Genomic DNA, 14,029 nt, shown 5'->3' with positions numbered 1-14,029 from the left:
AATCAATGGCAGAAAGCAGCCAAACTTGTTCATTTGGTAAATCAATATATGGTGGTGTTTTGTGAGTGTCTGATTTTCATTGTTTCTTTTTTTTTCAGCTAATCCCCCTCCTGAAATCATCTGGCTGCACAATGGGAAAGAAATCCAAGAGACAGAAGATTTCCACTTTGAGAAGAAAGGCAATGAGTACAGTCTGTACATCCAGGAAGTATTTCCTGAAGACACTGGCAAATACACCTGTGAAGCCTGGAATGAATTAGGAGAAACTCAGACACAGGCTACATTAACAGTACAAGGTATAAAGTTCTTCTCCACCTTAGGAAATGCTAAAGGAAAATTATTCAAATGTGCAGAAGATGTATCTACTTAAGTACATGAGTGTTTGTAAGGTCTGTTGTGAAGAATGCTAGGAGTACTCATTCTCTGCACCTGAATTAAAAAGGATATTGAGCAAAAGCAACTTTAAAAAAAAATGGTTTTACTGTGGAACATTCTGTTACTATTTCAAAAATGCATTCGTGAATCCAGTTCTGAGGGACAGTGCAAAACTTCTGCTAAATGCAGCTTCAGATTATAACTATAAAGCTTGCTTAGTTGTGGATTTAATATGAACAATTTAGTTATGTTCTTCTTTCTAATTAAAGCCCCGAGGTTTTGGAAAAGCTGTCTAGGAGCCAGGTATTCTTGCTTCAATATTAGCATTGTAGTGGTAGCAAGTGAGGAACACATGATTTCTGCAATTTGAGAACTGTCTGCAAAAAAACCTGGTTTTGAATCTCCACATATAATGTAAATCCCGCCATAAACGCTGAATTGCCTACAAGCTTCCAGCTATTGGGCATTCACTACATACGTAACAGGGGACTTCATCTAATCTTACTGTATGCCAACATTTTCCCATCACCATTACCGAGGATTCTCATAAATCAGTGGGAGACTTGTAGTATTTTTCATGTTAAGGATCTTAACCCCAGGATTTCAGAGAGCTGTGCCCTGGGGGGTGGGTCTGTAGTCTGTTATCACTGTCTGTTCCCCCGAAATCTAGTCTCAGTGTCAATCTTCTATATTAAATGCAATTGTATAAATTGTTAATGATGATTTATTACATGAGTTCTCAGCTGCGCAGCTGTTGTAGTACCATCACTTGTCCTTAAGGCTATTCATATGCATATTCTCTGTATTCTATATAAGGACAAATCTTCAAGATTCCTTTTAGGGGAGCTTTAAAGTCCCTTTGTTTTTCTCTTAATATAAGCCTGGCTAGAGCCAGTAAACTGCCAAATAAATGATTAATTTTAGTACCAACACAAGTTACTCCCAAAATTAAAGCCTGACTTATTTTCAATTATAAACTTATACCCTGCATGTTCAAAATAACTTTGCTTGTCTGTGATCGTTTTCCCTGAAATTAGTTAGCTTACCAGTTACATTCAAGCTTGCCTTTTCTCCTGATTTGCAAACTGTGTTTGTAAACTACAGAACCTCAGGATGGTATTCAGCCCTGGTTCATTAGCAAACCACGATCAGTGACAGCAGCTCCTGGGCAAAATGTCCTTATATCCTGTGCCATTGCTGGAGATCCTTTCCCCACTGTTCACTGGTTTAAAGATGGACAAGAAATAATGCCGGGAACAGCATGTGAAATCCTGCAAAATGAAGACATCTTCACACTGGTTTTGAGGAATGTGCAGTCTCGCCATGCAGGGCAATATGAAATTCAGCTCAGGTATGTTTGCTATGAAAACAGCTTGTTCCCCTGGAACAATTAGTTATATTTACCCTCAAGTTGAAATTCCCACCTGAAGAAGATGAGTTCCATCCCATTCCCATAAATCAGTAGAGTATTAAAGGAGCAAAATATTTCTGAGGGATATAAAGAACCAATAAAGAGGAGAGAAGAAACACAAGAAAAGTCAGAAAGAAGGACAAAGCAGTACAGTTTCCTTTTGGGATCCTGAGGAACAAAGTGGCAGCAATATGGGAAAAAAAAAAGGGGGGGGGGGGGGGGGGGGAGATTCCAAGCAAGGGAAACCACAATCAGTGTCGTGATTTTGGAGCTATTTTTTATCGAGTTTGACATCTCTCCAGATATTTTAAAGGATCCATGCTTTCCATGGGAACAACCTGACCAGGAAGGGCTGTTCCACAAGATTATAAACCATACCACTGAGGAAAGAAAGGATTTCCTGGTCGTGTTTGAATTTTATGTGGAAGTTGTAGTTGTCTTTTTCTGATGAAATGAGGTACGCTTATGCCTTAAACCTGTCATCATTCCTGCAGAATTTGGAAGAGCTATTTTGAATTTTGTTTAATTTATTTTGTCTATTTATTTTCTGGTAAAATAACTGTTCTTTAAATGATTGTCATGGTTTAAGTCCAGCCTGGTAACTCAGAACCACGCAGCCACTTGCTCACTCCCCATTTCCCCCACCCCCACTTCTGGAGGGATGGGGAGGAGAATCAAAAGAATGCAACTCCCACAGGTTGAGATAAGAACAGTTTAGTAACTAAGGTATAACACAAATCACTACTGCTACCACCAATAATAATAATGATAAGGGAAATAACAAGGGGAGACAACATAAAACTAAAAGAGGAAAAGAAAAAAAATGAACACAAGTGATGCACAATACAACCGCTCACCACCCACCGACTGACACCCAGCCTGACCCAAGCAGTGATCTGGGACTTCCAGGTAACTGCCCCCAGTTTATATACTTGGCATGGTGTGCTATTGTATGGAATACCCCTTTGGCTAGTTTGGGTCAGGTGTCCTGTCTCTGCTTCCTCACAGCTTCTTGTGCCCTTCCTCACTAGCAGAGCATGAGACTGAAAAAGTCCTTGATCCGGAATAAGCATTACTTAACAAAACCTAAAAGCATTGGTGTTTTATCCGTATTGTTCTCAGACTAAAGTGGAAAACACAGCACTGCACCAGCTGCTAAGAAGGAGAAAAAGAACTGTTACAGCTGAGCCCAGGACACTGAGGAATCAGATTTGCTGGTTCTTTACCTTGTAGAAAGTACCACAACATTCTCCACCTCCAGCCTTAATTACATATTCCCTATGTGGTTATAGAAAACTTAGTGTACAGCTTTAAATCGATGTTATCATTTGTTCTATGCTATTTACTGTGCATGTAAATGTACATGTAGATTTATTGCCTTACTTGGCTAATATTTGTAACTTTCTTAGAATTTATTTAACCATCATGGGCATTTGAATCCATTACACTGGAAGAAAATTATCTGTTCTGCTCCACATGCTAGTTTTTTTAGTCCAGATGGACTAGTCTGGCAGGCAATTTAGACAGATACTGCCGAGTAGTGTTAGCACTGCAGTTCTGCACTGCTTGCACTTGCCTGGTTTATGGTGGGTTTTGTCTTTTTCATGCTATAAACAAGTTAGTTTAATTTCATATACTTCAGTCTAGGACAAAAATTAGAACTGAATTCTCCTTTGCTTGACTGCAAACAAATTACTCATGTCTTCCTAATCCAAGGAAGGAGGGCATATTTTAGTAAATTTTACCCATTTAACCTCTAAACAGTGAGTTTATTTTTATAGTTACACTTTATTTTCCAGTCAGTATTGCCTGAATGATGGACATGTCACTATGTAGATGCCTAGCTCTAAGGTATGTTTCCATAGACTACCACAGGCAGCCAGAAACTAGCATCAGTGTATTTTAGTATTTAAAATCAGACGAGGCATTCACTTTTCACTAGAAAATGGTGCTTCAGGAAAATGTAACTGCTTATAGCAAGGTTTCCTATAATGAAGTTTTTCTGCACTGAATTTCAGGTCTTATTACTAACATCTATGTAAGTAGAGCTATATGTACCATAACCTTTTTGCAAATAAGCTCCTCAGTAGATTTAGACCCTTTGTGCTCTGCAATAAATTAGAATCATAGAATCATAGAATCGTTAGGGTTGGAAAGGACCTTAAGATCATCTAGTTCCAGCCCCCCTGCCGTGGGCAGGGACACCTTACGCTAAATCATATCACCCAAGGCCTTGTCCAACCTGGTCTTGAACACTGCCAGGGATGGAGCATTCACAGCCTCCCTGGGCAACCCATTCCAGTGCCTCACCACCCTAACAGGAAAAAATTTCCAGCACCTTGTTGTTTTTCATGTGCCTTAGCATGCCTTCCAGGAGAACCTGCTCCAAGATTTTGCCAGGCACAGAGGTGAGACTGACTGGTCTGTAGTTCCCCGGGTCATCCATTTTCCCCTTCTTGGAAATGGGGGTTATATTTCCCTTTTTCCAGTCGTCGGGAACTTCACCTGACTGCCATGATTTCTCAAATATGATGGCCAGCGGCTTCGCAACTTCATTCGCCAGCTCCTTCAGGACCCTTGGATGGATCTCATCAGGACCCATGGACTTGTGCACATTCAGATTTTTAAGATGGTCTCGAACCAGTTCCTCTCCTACAGTGGCCACAAGGTCTTCATTCTCACAGTCCCTGCATCTGCCTTCCAAGACTTGGGTGGTTTGGTCAGAGCCTTTGGCAGTGAAGACCGAATCAAAGAAGTCATTCAGAACCTCATGAAATTGTGAGATGACTTCTTTCAGAACAATTGGCTTGTTTGCAATCGCCTAGGTCATCTACAACATTCATAATGCTGATCTGTGCTAGTCATGTCTACATGTCCTTGCATCTAAGAAAAGCATTTTTGGGGATCAGTGGCATGTCTGACACTCGACTTCTGGCAGGATTAGAAACACCAGTTCAATTTCATTAAGGTCCCTATCCTCTACATAACAGAGGAGGCCAAACTGGGAGAATTCCTACCTTTTGATAGCATGTTTCCACACTTCGGTTTGTGTGCCTGGACATCCTGATGGTGTCACTTGAACTGAAAGAGAATGAGATATTTCAGCAAAACTTCAGGGGTAGAAGTAGGAAAGAGGAAGAACAAAGGAGAGCCAAGAAGGTTTTGTGGAAGACTTTGTTGGAGGACTTCGTTGTGGCTGACTTAAGCAAGTCAACCTTAATGATCAGGTGTAGCTGGTGATTACCCAGGCCAAATTCATCATTGAAGACATTTGTCAGTGTCTGACAGTATCATGACTCTAGAACATACAGAATGTACACTTGGAAAATAAATCATTTCAGAAAATTAGCAGAGAACAATCTGGGGCGGGGGGGGAGGTGGTAAGAAGAAGTAAAGTTGTAGCTAGAGAGCAGCATGCTTGTTTCAGTTATTCCCTAATCCTTTTACTGGAGAAACAGCCAGGGATCATGTTGGCTTTTTTCTAATCCATAATAAGTAAAGATACTATGCTGCGCTCTGAGCAAGGAGAATACTGATTCCTCTTTTTACCCTGCTGTCATTTGTAAAATTACAGGTACTTTTTGGGGAAAAGAAAGCCATATGCTTTTAAACAATTGTTTGTATACTGTTGTATGACAGAGAAGTAACTGCCTCAGGAATACCCAAGGAATCAAATGTTAGCTGTATAACTTCAAGCTTGCAATAGACCTTAGATAATTTTCAGCAGCAACTAGTCTTGTCTAAATAGGTGTTGAACTGCCTGTAGTTGTCTTGAATACTTGATATAAAATTGTTTATATATTTAGAAACAAATTTAACAGTACCTTAGAGGAGGAGAGCTGTGTTTAGTGTCTTTCTGTCAAAAACTCCTACAAAGTCCATTTAAAATAAGGAATAACTGAAAAACCACGAGTCAATTCACTGAAGTTTATAGAAAAGTTGACAGTGGGCTATTTTTAAACATTATCATTTTATTTTGAAATAAATGTGCAACTCCTTTTCATGTGTTAATTTTAGAAGCATGCTGCATAGCTGCCTTTAGGGAGTCATTCTTTCTCCAACTCCTTTAATTTAGTTTGGCCATGGTTTCCTACCAGTGTTAAATACTTTCCAATTTTCTTCTGCATTATTCTTGAGCTCTAAATTCTATCCTACTGCCACCACAATTTTCCTTTGTGTTGGCTGCTCACAATTTAAAACTCTGATCTTAAAAAATTGGGTTTAACAAAAGATCTACTTGTCTCTTCTTAGTTCTGTCTCCTTTCATCAGAGTAAGCTGACAACTCTGTGTAGCCTAGGGTGATCCTAGTGTGATCCATCAATGGCTGCTGGTTGGCTTTCTGTCTTACCGTCCCTCAGCATTATTTAGAATATGTGTTTGCTTTGCCTTTTACTACATAGAATACTAAGAGTGAATTATACAAAGATGATCACTGTAGCCTTCTCTGGTCTTTGTTTCAGACACAGAACTCTGATTCCTCCACATTTGCATTCTTCATTTTAATTATCTTGATAATGCTTCATTGAGGCTGTTATTGCTCAGTCCTCAAGGAATGGTGCTGCATAAATATAAAAAGAACAACAGATTCACCCATTACTGTAGTTCATCTATTGAAATTTGAACAATTTGCAGCCTGCAAAATTCCAGCCCATGCAGTTGAGGGGTAACAAATCAGTCAGAATCTCCATGAAACAATCATCTGTTTTGCTAACCTTTGTCTTCTCAGATGCTGAGTATTTCTCTTCCCCCCCACTCCATCTTCCATAAAAGTCTAGTTAGTGTTAATTATTCTTCTTTAAAGACTTTTATAATCTGATCAAAATCTGAGGTAAACATCTTATAAATCAGTGGTACCTTGAATACTCTGTAATTCAGGTTATATAAAAAGCAGTTGTAAGTTTACATTGCATTACACTGAAAAGTAAATAAGGTTCCATCTTTCTGCAAAATACAGTTTGCAAACCTTGTTTTCTGCTATGAACACATTGTCTATTTGTAGGAAAGATAGCCATGACTCCTTCCTGTTTCATTCTCCCACTTAGTGCTGTAAAATGAAAATGTTTGGCTTTTCAGGTATAAAAACTTTTGGGCCAAACCCTTAAGTGAGGTAGATCAGTGCATCCTTTTTGAAGCCAGTGGGGCTGCTCTGCTTTGTGTCAGCTAAAGCTGTGATCCAGCAGATTAGTTGCATTCTTTGGGGTTAAAGCTTCATGGACTCTACGTTCTCTTAACTAACACACAAAAGAGTTGCAAAACCTCGTTCTGAGTCTTTCCAGTTACGTGCCCTGAAGCACCAACTATAGCTAAGGATCAACTGCTTTGCCCCTTTCAGTTCATTCTTAAAAAAAAATGTAATTTACTCTGCAATACTTGTTTCACACTTTGTAGGCCAGTAGGAGTTTTTCGTATGCCCCACACTATAATTAACAGCGCTTTTTTATCTCTTCCTCCAGAGGGTGCTTCCTAGGGACATGAAGACAGTAAGTCTCATCTAAGGTTCAGTGAAAGTATTTGAGGAGATTCTGCCAAGAAACTAGTATTTCAAGATATTTTGAACATAAAAGCCATTCCAGGGAAAACTGATCCCACAATAGGACAGAGAGCTATTTTTAAAATTGCTTCAGGCTTTGCAGCTGGGGTTTTATTTGGTTTTAGTATCTGTGGGGGTATTATTATTCCTTAACATTTTAGAGATAAGTCTGGTGTATGGGCATTCTACAGAACAATCCTGCAAAAGTCAACAATTCCAGACACTACTTTATGGCATAGCTACTAAGCGTAGGTGTTATCCATTTCTATCATTATTCTACAATAACAGAGCCACTAAGACCTGTCTTTGTCTGTGGTTTTGTTGATAAAATGCCAACATGGAGAACCTCAAGTTTCAAAAGTAATATTTTTATTGCTAAGATTCAAAACAGCAGAGATATGAAAGACTTGAAGTGGTGCTTGGGTATTACAAAGCTCTATTTTTCCTAACTGCTCTTATGTATCTTGTCTAGGTTCTGAAGTTGCGCAAATGTAAAAATATTTACAAAGTTCCCAGTATTAATCTTGATTGAATTTAGCATCTAAACCATCCAGTCCTTCTTAATTTTTCTTGGCTTGTTTCTCTTTTTCCATCTAGTGAACTCCAAGGTGGGTCAGTGCTATTAACTTTACCTTTTTAGTCTCTGCAACTGCATCCGGAGACAAAATTATGCTCTCCCTGCTCCTCAAATCAGTAACTTGCCTTGATTTCACTGCGAGCAGGACTTGCCCTGAGAAGGCTATGCTTTTGAACAGGGATATAATGAATTAGACACAGACTCAAGGTTTGTATCCAGTGTTCACTTGAAGCAGAAATCATAATTAAGATCAAAAAACTAACTTCTGAATCATTTTTCCATTTAGGTACTTCTATGTCCCACTGTTGCCATAATTTGTAAGTGCTTCCCAAGGTTTTAAAAATAGAAAGAACAAAATGCTCTCCTGTTTTCTTACCCCTCCTTTACTTTCCAAACCCTGTGAAAAATAGCTTAGTTTAGGGAGGTTTACTTTGCTTTCCTTATTTGCTCTTTGCATATGTGAAGAATTTGCAGAGGGAAAGATACATTGCAGAAATGGGTCCTGAAGAAATGCTATTATTCTTCACAGTGGTCAGGACCACATTCAGTACCTCTACATCCCTCTCCTGGGAGAGTGCTGTCTCTGTTACTTTAACCTCTCCCACTGGTGACACAGTTCTTGTCGGCAAATATTTTTGCCATATGGTCATGACAGATGCTGAGCAGTGGTGCCTTCTAATTTGACGTGTGCTCTAAACTGTCTATACTTTAACATGCATGGCTTCTACTTTGTCAGCTCTGGATTGGTTTTAAGATCTTCTGGTAAACCAAGAGCCTGCTGATAGCGCTGTAGCCCTGGTGAATGAGAAAGTGCTTGATCTGTTTGATAGTGAGTCTGATTGTGGCTTTCAGTGCTTGGATTTCACTGCTTGGATTGCTTTCAGTGGCAGTTTCTAGTGTACATATTCAGATTTGTTGGATATAGTGTGTTGAACGCATTTCTCTGGCTTCTTGTTAATCATCTTAAGGTCAAATAAGAGGTCTTCTACCAGCAGGGCCTTTACTTTGCAATTCAGTTACTTCGGTTAACCCCACCAATTCCTTCTTGGCATGAAAGGCTTGATTTTTGTACATTTTCTAAGGCAAAAAAAAGCAATGGGAATTTATATGAAAAGGTGAAGGCACTAGTTTCTTTTATAAAGACATAACTTAGGGATATATCTGCGATTATGATCTTGCCTGCTGTGACTTCATTGCCAGTTGCAAATGGGTAAAATTATAGTTTATTCACCCAAACAAGATCGTATCTAGGAATGTATTTCCAAACACTATTTAAAAAAAAAAGGCCAGAAAATACGTTTATGGCAATCTAACAGAAAGGAACTCCTGAGTCTGTTTTAAATTTCAGGAAAAGGGGTACTTGAAGGTGCTCTTACCTAGCAAGTCTTTTGAAAGCAAAACACAGCTAGAAAAAACAGCCTCTCTTTTCTTCCTCCCTGCAATGCATATGTGTTTTGTTCATGTCCAGGAAATGTTTTCAGTAGCAAAAACTATTTTTGTTTGAAAAACAAAAATCATTCAGGAGTTTCTAGTCCATTTACAAGTTTATACTTAAACTAGGAAGGATGAAAGTTTTCACTAATAAAAGATATCTCTAGTCCCTATCAGTTCAAGTCTGTTTTTTTTAACAGCAGTCAAGCGAGCGGTCGCAAGAGTTACACAACTGCTGCCCTGGGGGAGTTAAATTTTGCTTTTGGCATCTCCTGTGTTAAGTGGAGAAAAGACATTTGGGGCTAGAAGAATGATATATATCTGCAGGAGGGAGGGAGTGGAAGGGGTGAGGGGAACACTTTAAATGAATTCTTTAATGGGAGCCCTTTCCAGAAGGCATCCATGGTATTCCTCTGCAAAAGGAAGAATAAGTACTCAGCACCATATATGGTGACACTTTTATGTTTTTTAATATAAACATGTACAGGCTGGAGCAATCCATGAGATGGGTTTTGCTGATTGGCTGGGCCAGGGGGGAGGGAAGGAAATGAGACCCTGCTTTTAATATCTTAACAGTAGAAAACTTATGAGCTTGGGTTTGAATAAATAAACAGTAGGCAGAGCTGGAAAGATATTCAACTTCGCAAAATAGCCCCTTCCTCTGCCTTGATTTTCCAGCTTTTTTATTTGTTTTCCTTTAGTTTGTTTGTTTGCAGCTGTTTCATTCTGTAAATTGCTTTGATTTTTGTTCAGGGAGTATATTCATCCTAGTGTAGATAGCAGCAGAACAGTAAAAGCTAATTGAGATAGCTTGGCACCAAACATAAGAGAACCAATCCGTTCAGTCAACCACCACGATGCTGGGCATAGGAAAGGAAGATGCCACACTGGGTTTGAACTGCTTTAGTGCAAAACACAAACACTTATCTCAGGAAAGTTACAACTTTGGAGGGAGAAACCTCTGCTTTTCTGATTTTACTTAAATGTTTCAGGAACCAAGTTGGAGAATGCAGCTGCCAGGTGTCTCTGATGCTGCGGGAGACTTCAGCTTCCGCAGCAGAAATGCTCAGAGAGTGAGTATTTTTCCCAGGGACTTGCATGGGTGGGTTCTATTTTTTTCTCCGTTAATTCCCTGCCCTTACAGACCCAGGCTGGCTGCTGTTCAACCAAATCCCCAAATGTGACCCAACAAATTGTTTTCATCATACAGGCTAAGCACGTTGTACCAAGCCAGAGTAGAGAGATCTTTTTTCTTTGTGCCCTTATATGGCTCCTGAAGTCATCATTGATGCAATAAACTAATGGAGCATGCTCCTCTAATCAACCTCCCCTTCTATAAACACATTTTGTTCCTGCTCTGAGATACTTCTCTGACATTTTTAAACCAGCCCCTTTCCTGGCTCTCTCTTTCTTTTCTTTTTTGGATCATAGTGGGAGGGAATCAGCCAGCTCTGGAGAGCGAAGAGATGGTGGAGATCATGGTAAACTAACATTTGGTAGAACAAGTGGCTTCAAAAAGATCAGCAGTGAAACCAGAGCAGCTGAGGAAGAGCAGGAAGACGTCCGAGGTGTGCTGAAGAGGCGAGTGGAAACTCGGGAACACACAGAGGAGAGCCTGAGGCAGCAGGAAGCTGAGCAACTTGATTTCCGTGACATTCTAGGCAATAAAGTCAGCACCAAAAGTTTTTCTGAGGAGGAACTGAAAGAAATCCCAGCCGAGCAAATGGACTTCCGAGCAAACCTGCAGCGGCAGGTCAAACCCAAGACCTTGTCAGAGGAGGAAAGGAAGGTTCATGCTCCTCAGCAGGTAGACTTTCGCTCTGTGCTGGCCAAGAAAGGCACCCCAAAAACCCCATTGCCAGAGAAGGCACCACCTCCTAAGCCAGCAGTTACAGATTTCAGATCAGTGCTGGGCTCAAAGAAAAAGCCACCTGCAGAGAATGGTAGTGCTAACACCCCAGCACCAAATGCCCGCACCAACTCTGAAGCCCAGAATATGACTCCTAATTCTCAAGCCCCTGTTGCCAAACCAGCAGTGAAAAAAGAAGAGAAGAATGACAGAAACTGTGAACATGGGTGCTCAGTAGTGGATGGCAGAATAATTGGGCAAAAAGCTGAAAATAAAGCACCAGCAAGCAAACCACCAGCAAGCAAAGGAACAGCACCCTCCTTTACAGAGAAGCTTCAGGATGCTCAAGTAGTAGATGGTGAAAAATTGGTCTTACAATGTCGGATTTCCTCTGATCCCCCTGCAGCTGTCACCTGGACTGTCGACAGCAAAACCATCAAATCGTCGAAGTCCATTGTCATCTCCCAAGAAGGTAAATTAATCAAATTACAAGCCAGCTGGCTGGCACACTTATATCCAGCTCTTGATTAATAATATTTGGTTCATTAAAGGTAATGCAATACTTTAAGTCTCCTGCCAGTAACTGTTTCCAGATGCATCTTTCTTGTTATTTCAGTGGAGTACACAAGGTACAGTATTGTTTGACATTTCTTGCAGATTCTCCTTTAACAGCCTGCAGATGTAATTTTTATAAAGTTGAACTTCTTGCATTTTTAAATGCTGTTTACATAGCTAATGTTGTTTAAGGAGCTGGTACATGACGTTTATTTAAGCTGAACTTCAAGGATTTAGAACATTGAAAACAGAATAATGTTACTGCTGGTTTACATATCCTAATTTAATTCTTCTGTATGTTTAATATTTCAGGCTTTTTATTGCAATAACGAACACAGAGGCAAAGAGGGGTTGAGTTACAGAAAGAAACTACTACAACTTCAATTTGTACAATTAAGATCAAAGTTGGGAATTGAGTTACAGTGTATTTAATGCTCCCACCACAGCTGCTTTTGCTGCCTTTACAGACACTGAAATATTTGACCTCCATTGGCCTGATGACTGTTAACTAATTTCAAAACAGTACAGAGTTTAGTAAAAGTCCTCAGAAAGAATACTTACTGTTGTCAAATTGAATGATTTCCTCATGTTCAACATTCTGGATAACCAAACCCTACTATACCAGTTTTGTATGAAAGTTACCTTTGTATCTAAAACAAAACATATTTTCCTTGGGACAAAAATAGGGAGGGTAACTAATAATACAGAAAAACTTCTTTGCTTCATATCTGTTTCATAAAACACTGAGGGCATTATATGTAGAAGGACACTGTCTTGCATGTTGTCCTTCTACAGAAGTTAACGTTCACAGTAAGAATTCTAGCTTGAGAAAGGGGTCTGAACTGTTAATTTTGAATATTTTTTCATTTAATCCAGACTATTTTCAGTGTTATTAAATGAGAACCAAATGAATGCACACAATGGTTCACTACAACCAGTGAATCTTTGTGCAGTGTTCCAGGCATTGAAACATGAGTATTCTTTTAAAGTGAATGTAGTCAGAAACAACATGCCTTCAGATAGGGTGTGGAAAAAAAAGGTACCTGAGAACTACATTAAGGGGTTGTCAAAGGAAGTAAATGGAGAGAAGGAACTGGTAGCAGGTGTATTGTGTCTGGCATGAGTCTGAAGTAGCGTAAAAAATATATTTATGCATATATGATGATTTTCACCAGTGGGGACTTTATAGAATAGGGGTAATAACTGTCATGTATATGAGAAGAGATTGACCAGTGGAAATGCCATCCTTGTAAAAAGGACTGATAGGATCAGGAAGGTGGGAGACTGCAATTTTATCAGCCTTATAACTGGAAGCATAATGTCAAGGGTTTTCTTGGAGCTGCTCAGATTAAAAAGAAATTGTGCATCTCCAAGTTTCATGTCTCCAATCAAAGTACATCAAATAGATAGCATCACTCTATGAAAGCTTCTCAGCTATAGTGGAGCCTCCTAAATTCCTGAAGCTTTAGTTTTGTGGTGCTGCAGAAAGTTGTCTTCTTGATGGAAATAATCTGAATAATTGACTGTTACAATCACCCAACTTACATTCCCTTTATAAAATGGTACTTGGAGGTAAAAATCCATTGTATTTCTGTTTACAGTGAAGTGATCCTCATGTACATAAATGCTCTACCACCTACCTGAGTCGGGGATGTGACTTACCCCATCCAGTTTGTCTGGGCTAGGTGACAGTCAACACACAGAGCTGGCATTTTGTCAGGATGTCACACTTTAGCAGTGCTTTCCACTAAGGTAAAGAATGAAAGTCACCAAGGGATAAGGAATCCACTGTTTCAGGAAAGCTTGTGCAAGGAGGAAAGAGGCTGTCTTTATGTTTGAGTTGTACCTGCATTATTGCACTAGTCTTTATGTTTGAGTTGTACCTGCATTATTGCACTAGGCATCATGCTTAGGTAGTCAGTATTACCAGTGCTTCAAAGTTAAGGTTTCTTTAGCAAGTATTTGCAGAGGATCTTAGAAAGAAATACTACACAGGGAAGTAAACACTACATTTTTCTCCTTTAATGGAAAGAAATGGAATGAAGATTAGACCTTTTTTTTTTTTTTTGTTAAACCTTACTACATACCCTCTGGTACACTGAGGGGATGCATTGCATGATGGTCAACATAAAGTTTTCCTAACAATACCTGCTAGCCTTGGCACTTGAAGAACAATGTGTTGTTGCTCTCCCACTGAGAGATGCTTTCATGCCAACTGTTAAGTAATTAACTAGATATGCATTATACTTGGTTTAACTAAGGTTCTAGTTTTCTTAGAGATTGATTTTTCTCTTTTTCCT

The 14,029-nt window shown here is 39.4% G+C and overlaps 1 protein-coding gene across 1 annotated transcript in view; it reads left to right on the top strand.

Annotated features, from left to right (window-relative positions):
• Positions 1 to 14,029, top strand: part of MYLK (myosin light chain kinase) — a 224,807-nt gene that overhangs the window by 136,768 nt on the left and 74,010 nt on the right. The window contains 4 exon segments of the mRNA XM_061469756.1: positions 99 to 296; positions 1,480 to 1,726; positions 10,318 to 10,398; positions 10,757 to 11,646. Of these exon segments, the coding sequence (XP_061325740.1) occupies positions 99 to 296; positions 1,480 to 1,726; positions 10,318 to 10,398; positions 10,757 to 11,646 (1,416 nt within the window).

This window comes from Pezoporus flaviventris, unplaced genomic scaffold, assembly GCF_033815535.1.
Source record: "Pezoporus flaviventris isolate CSIRO_AGI_PZ_B2104156 unplaced genomic scaffold, CSIRO_AGI_Pfla_v1 ptg000001l, whole genome shotgun sequence".
NCBI classification, from domain to species: domain Eukaryota; kingdom Metazoa; phylum Chordata; class Aves; order Psittaciformes; family Psittacidae; genus Pezoporus; species Pezoporus flaviventris.
Note: the sequence above shows the minus strand (reverse complement) of the source record. Positions and strands in the feature narration are given on the sequence as shown.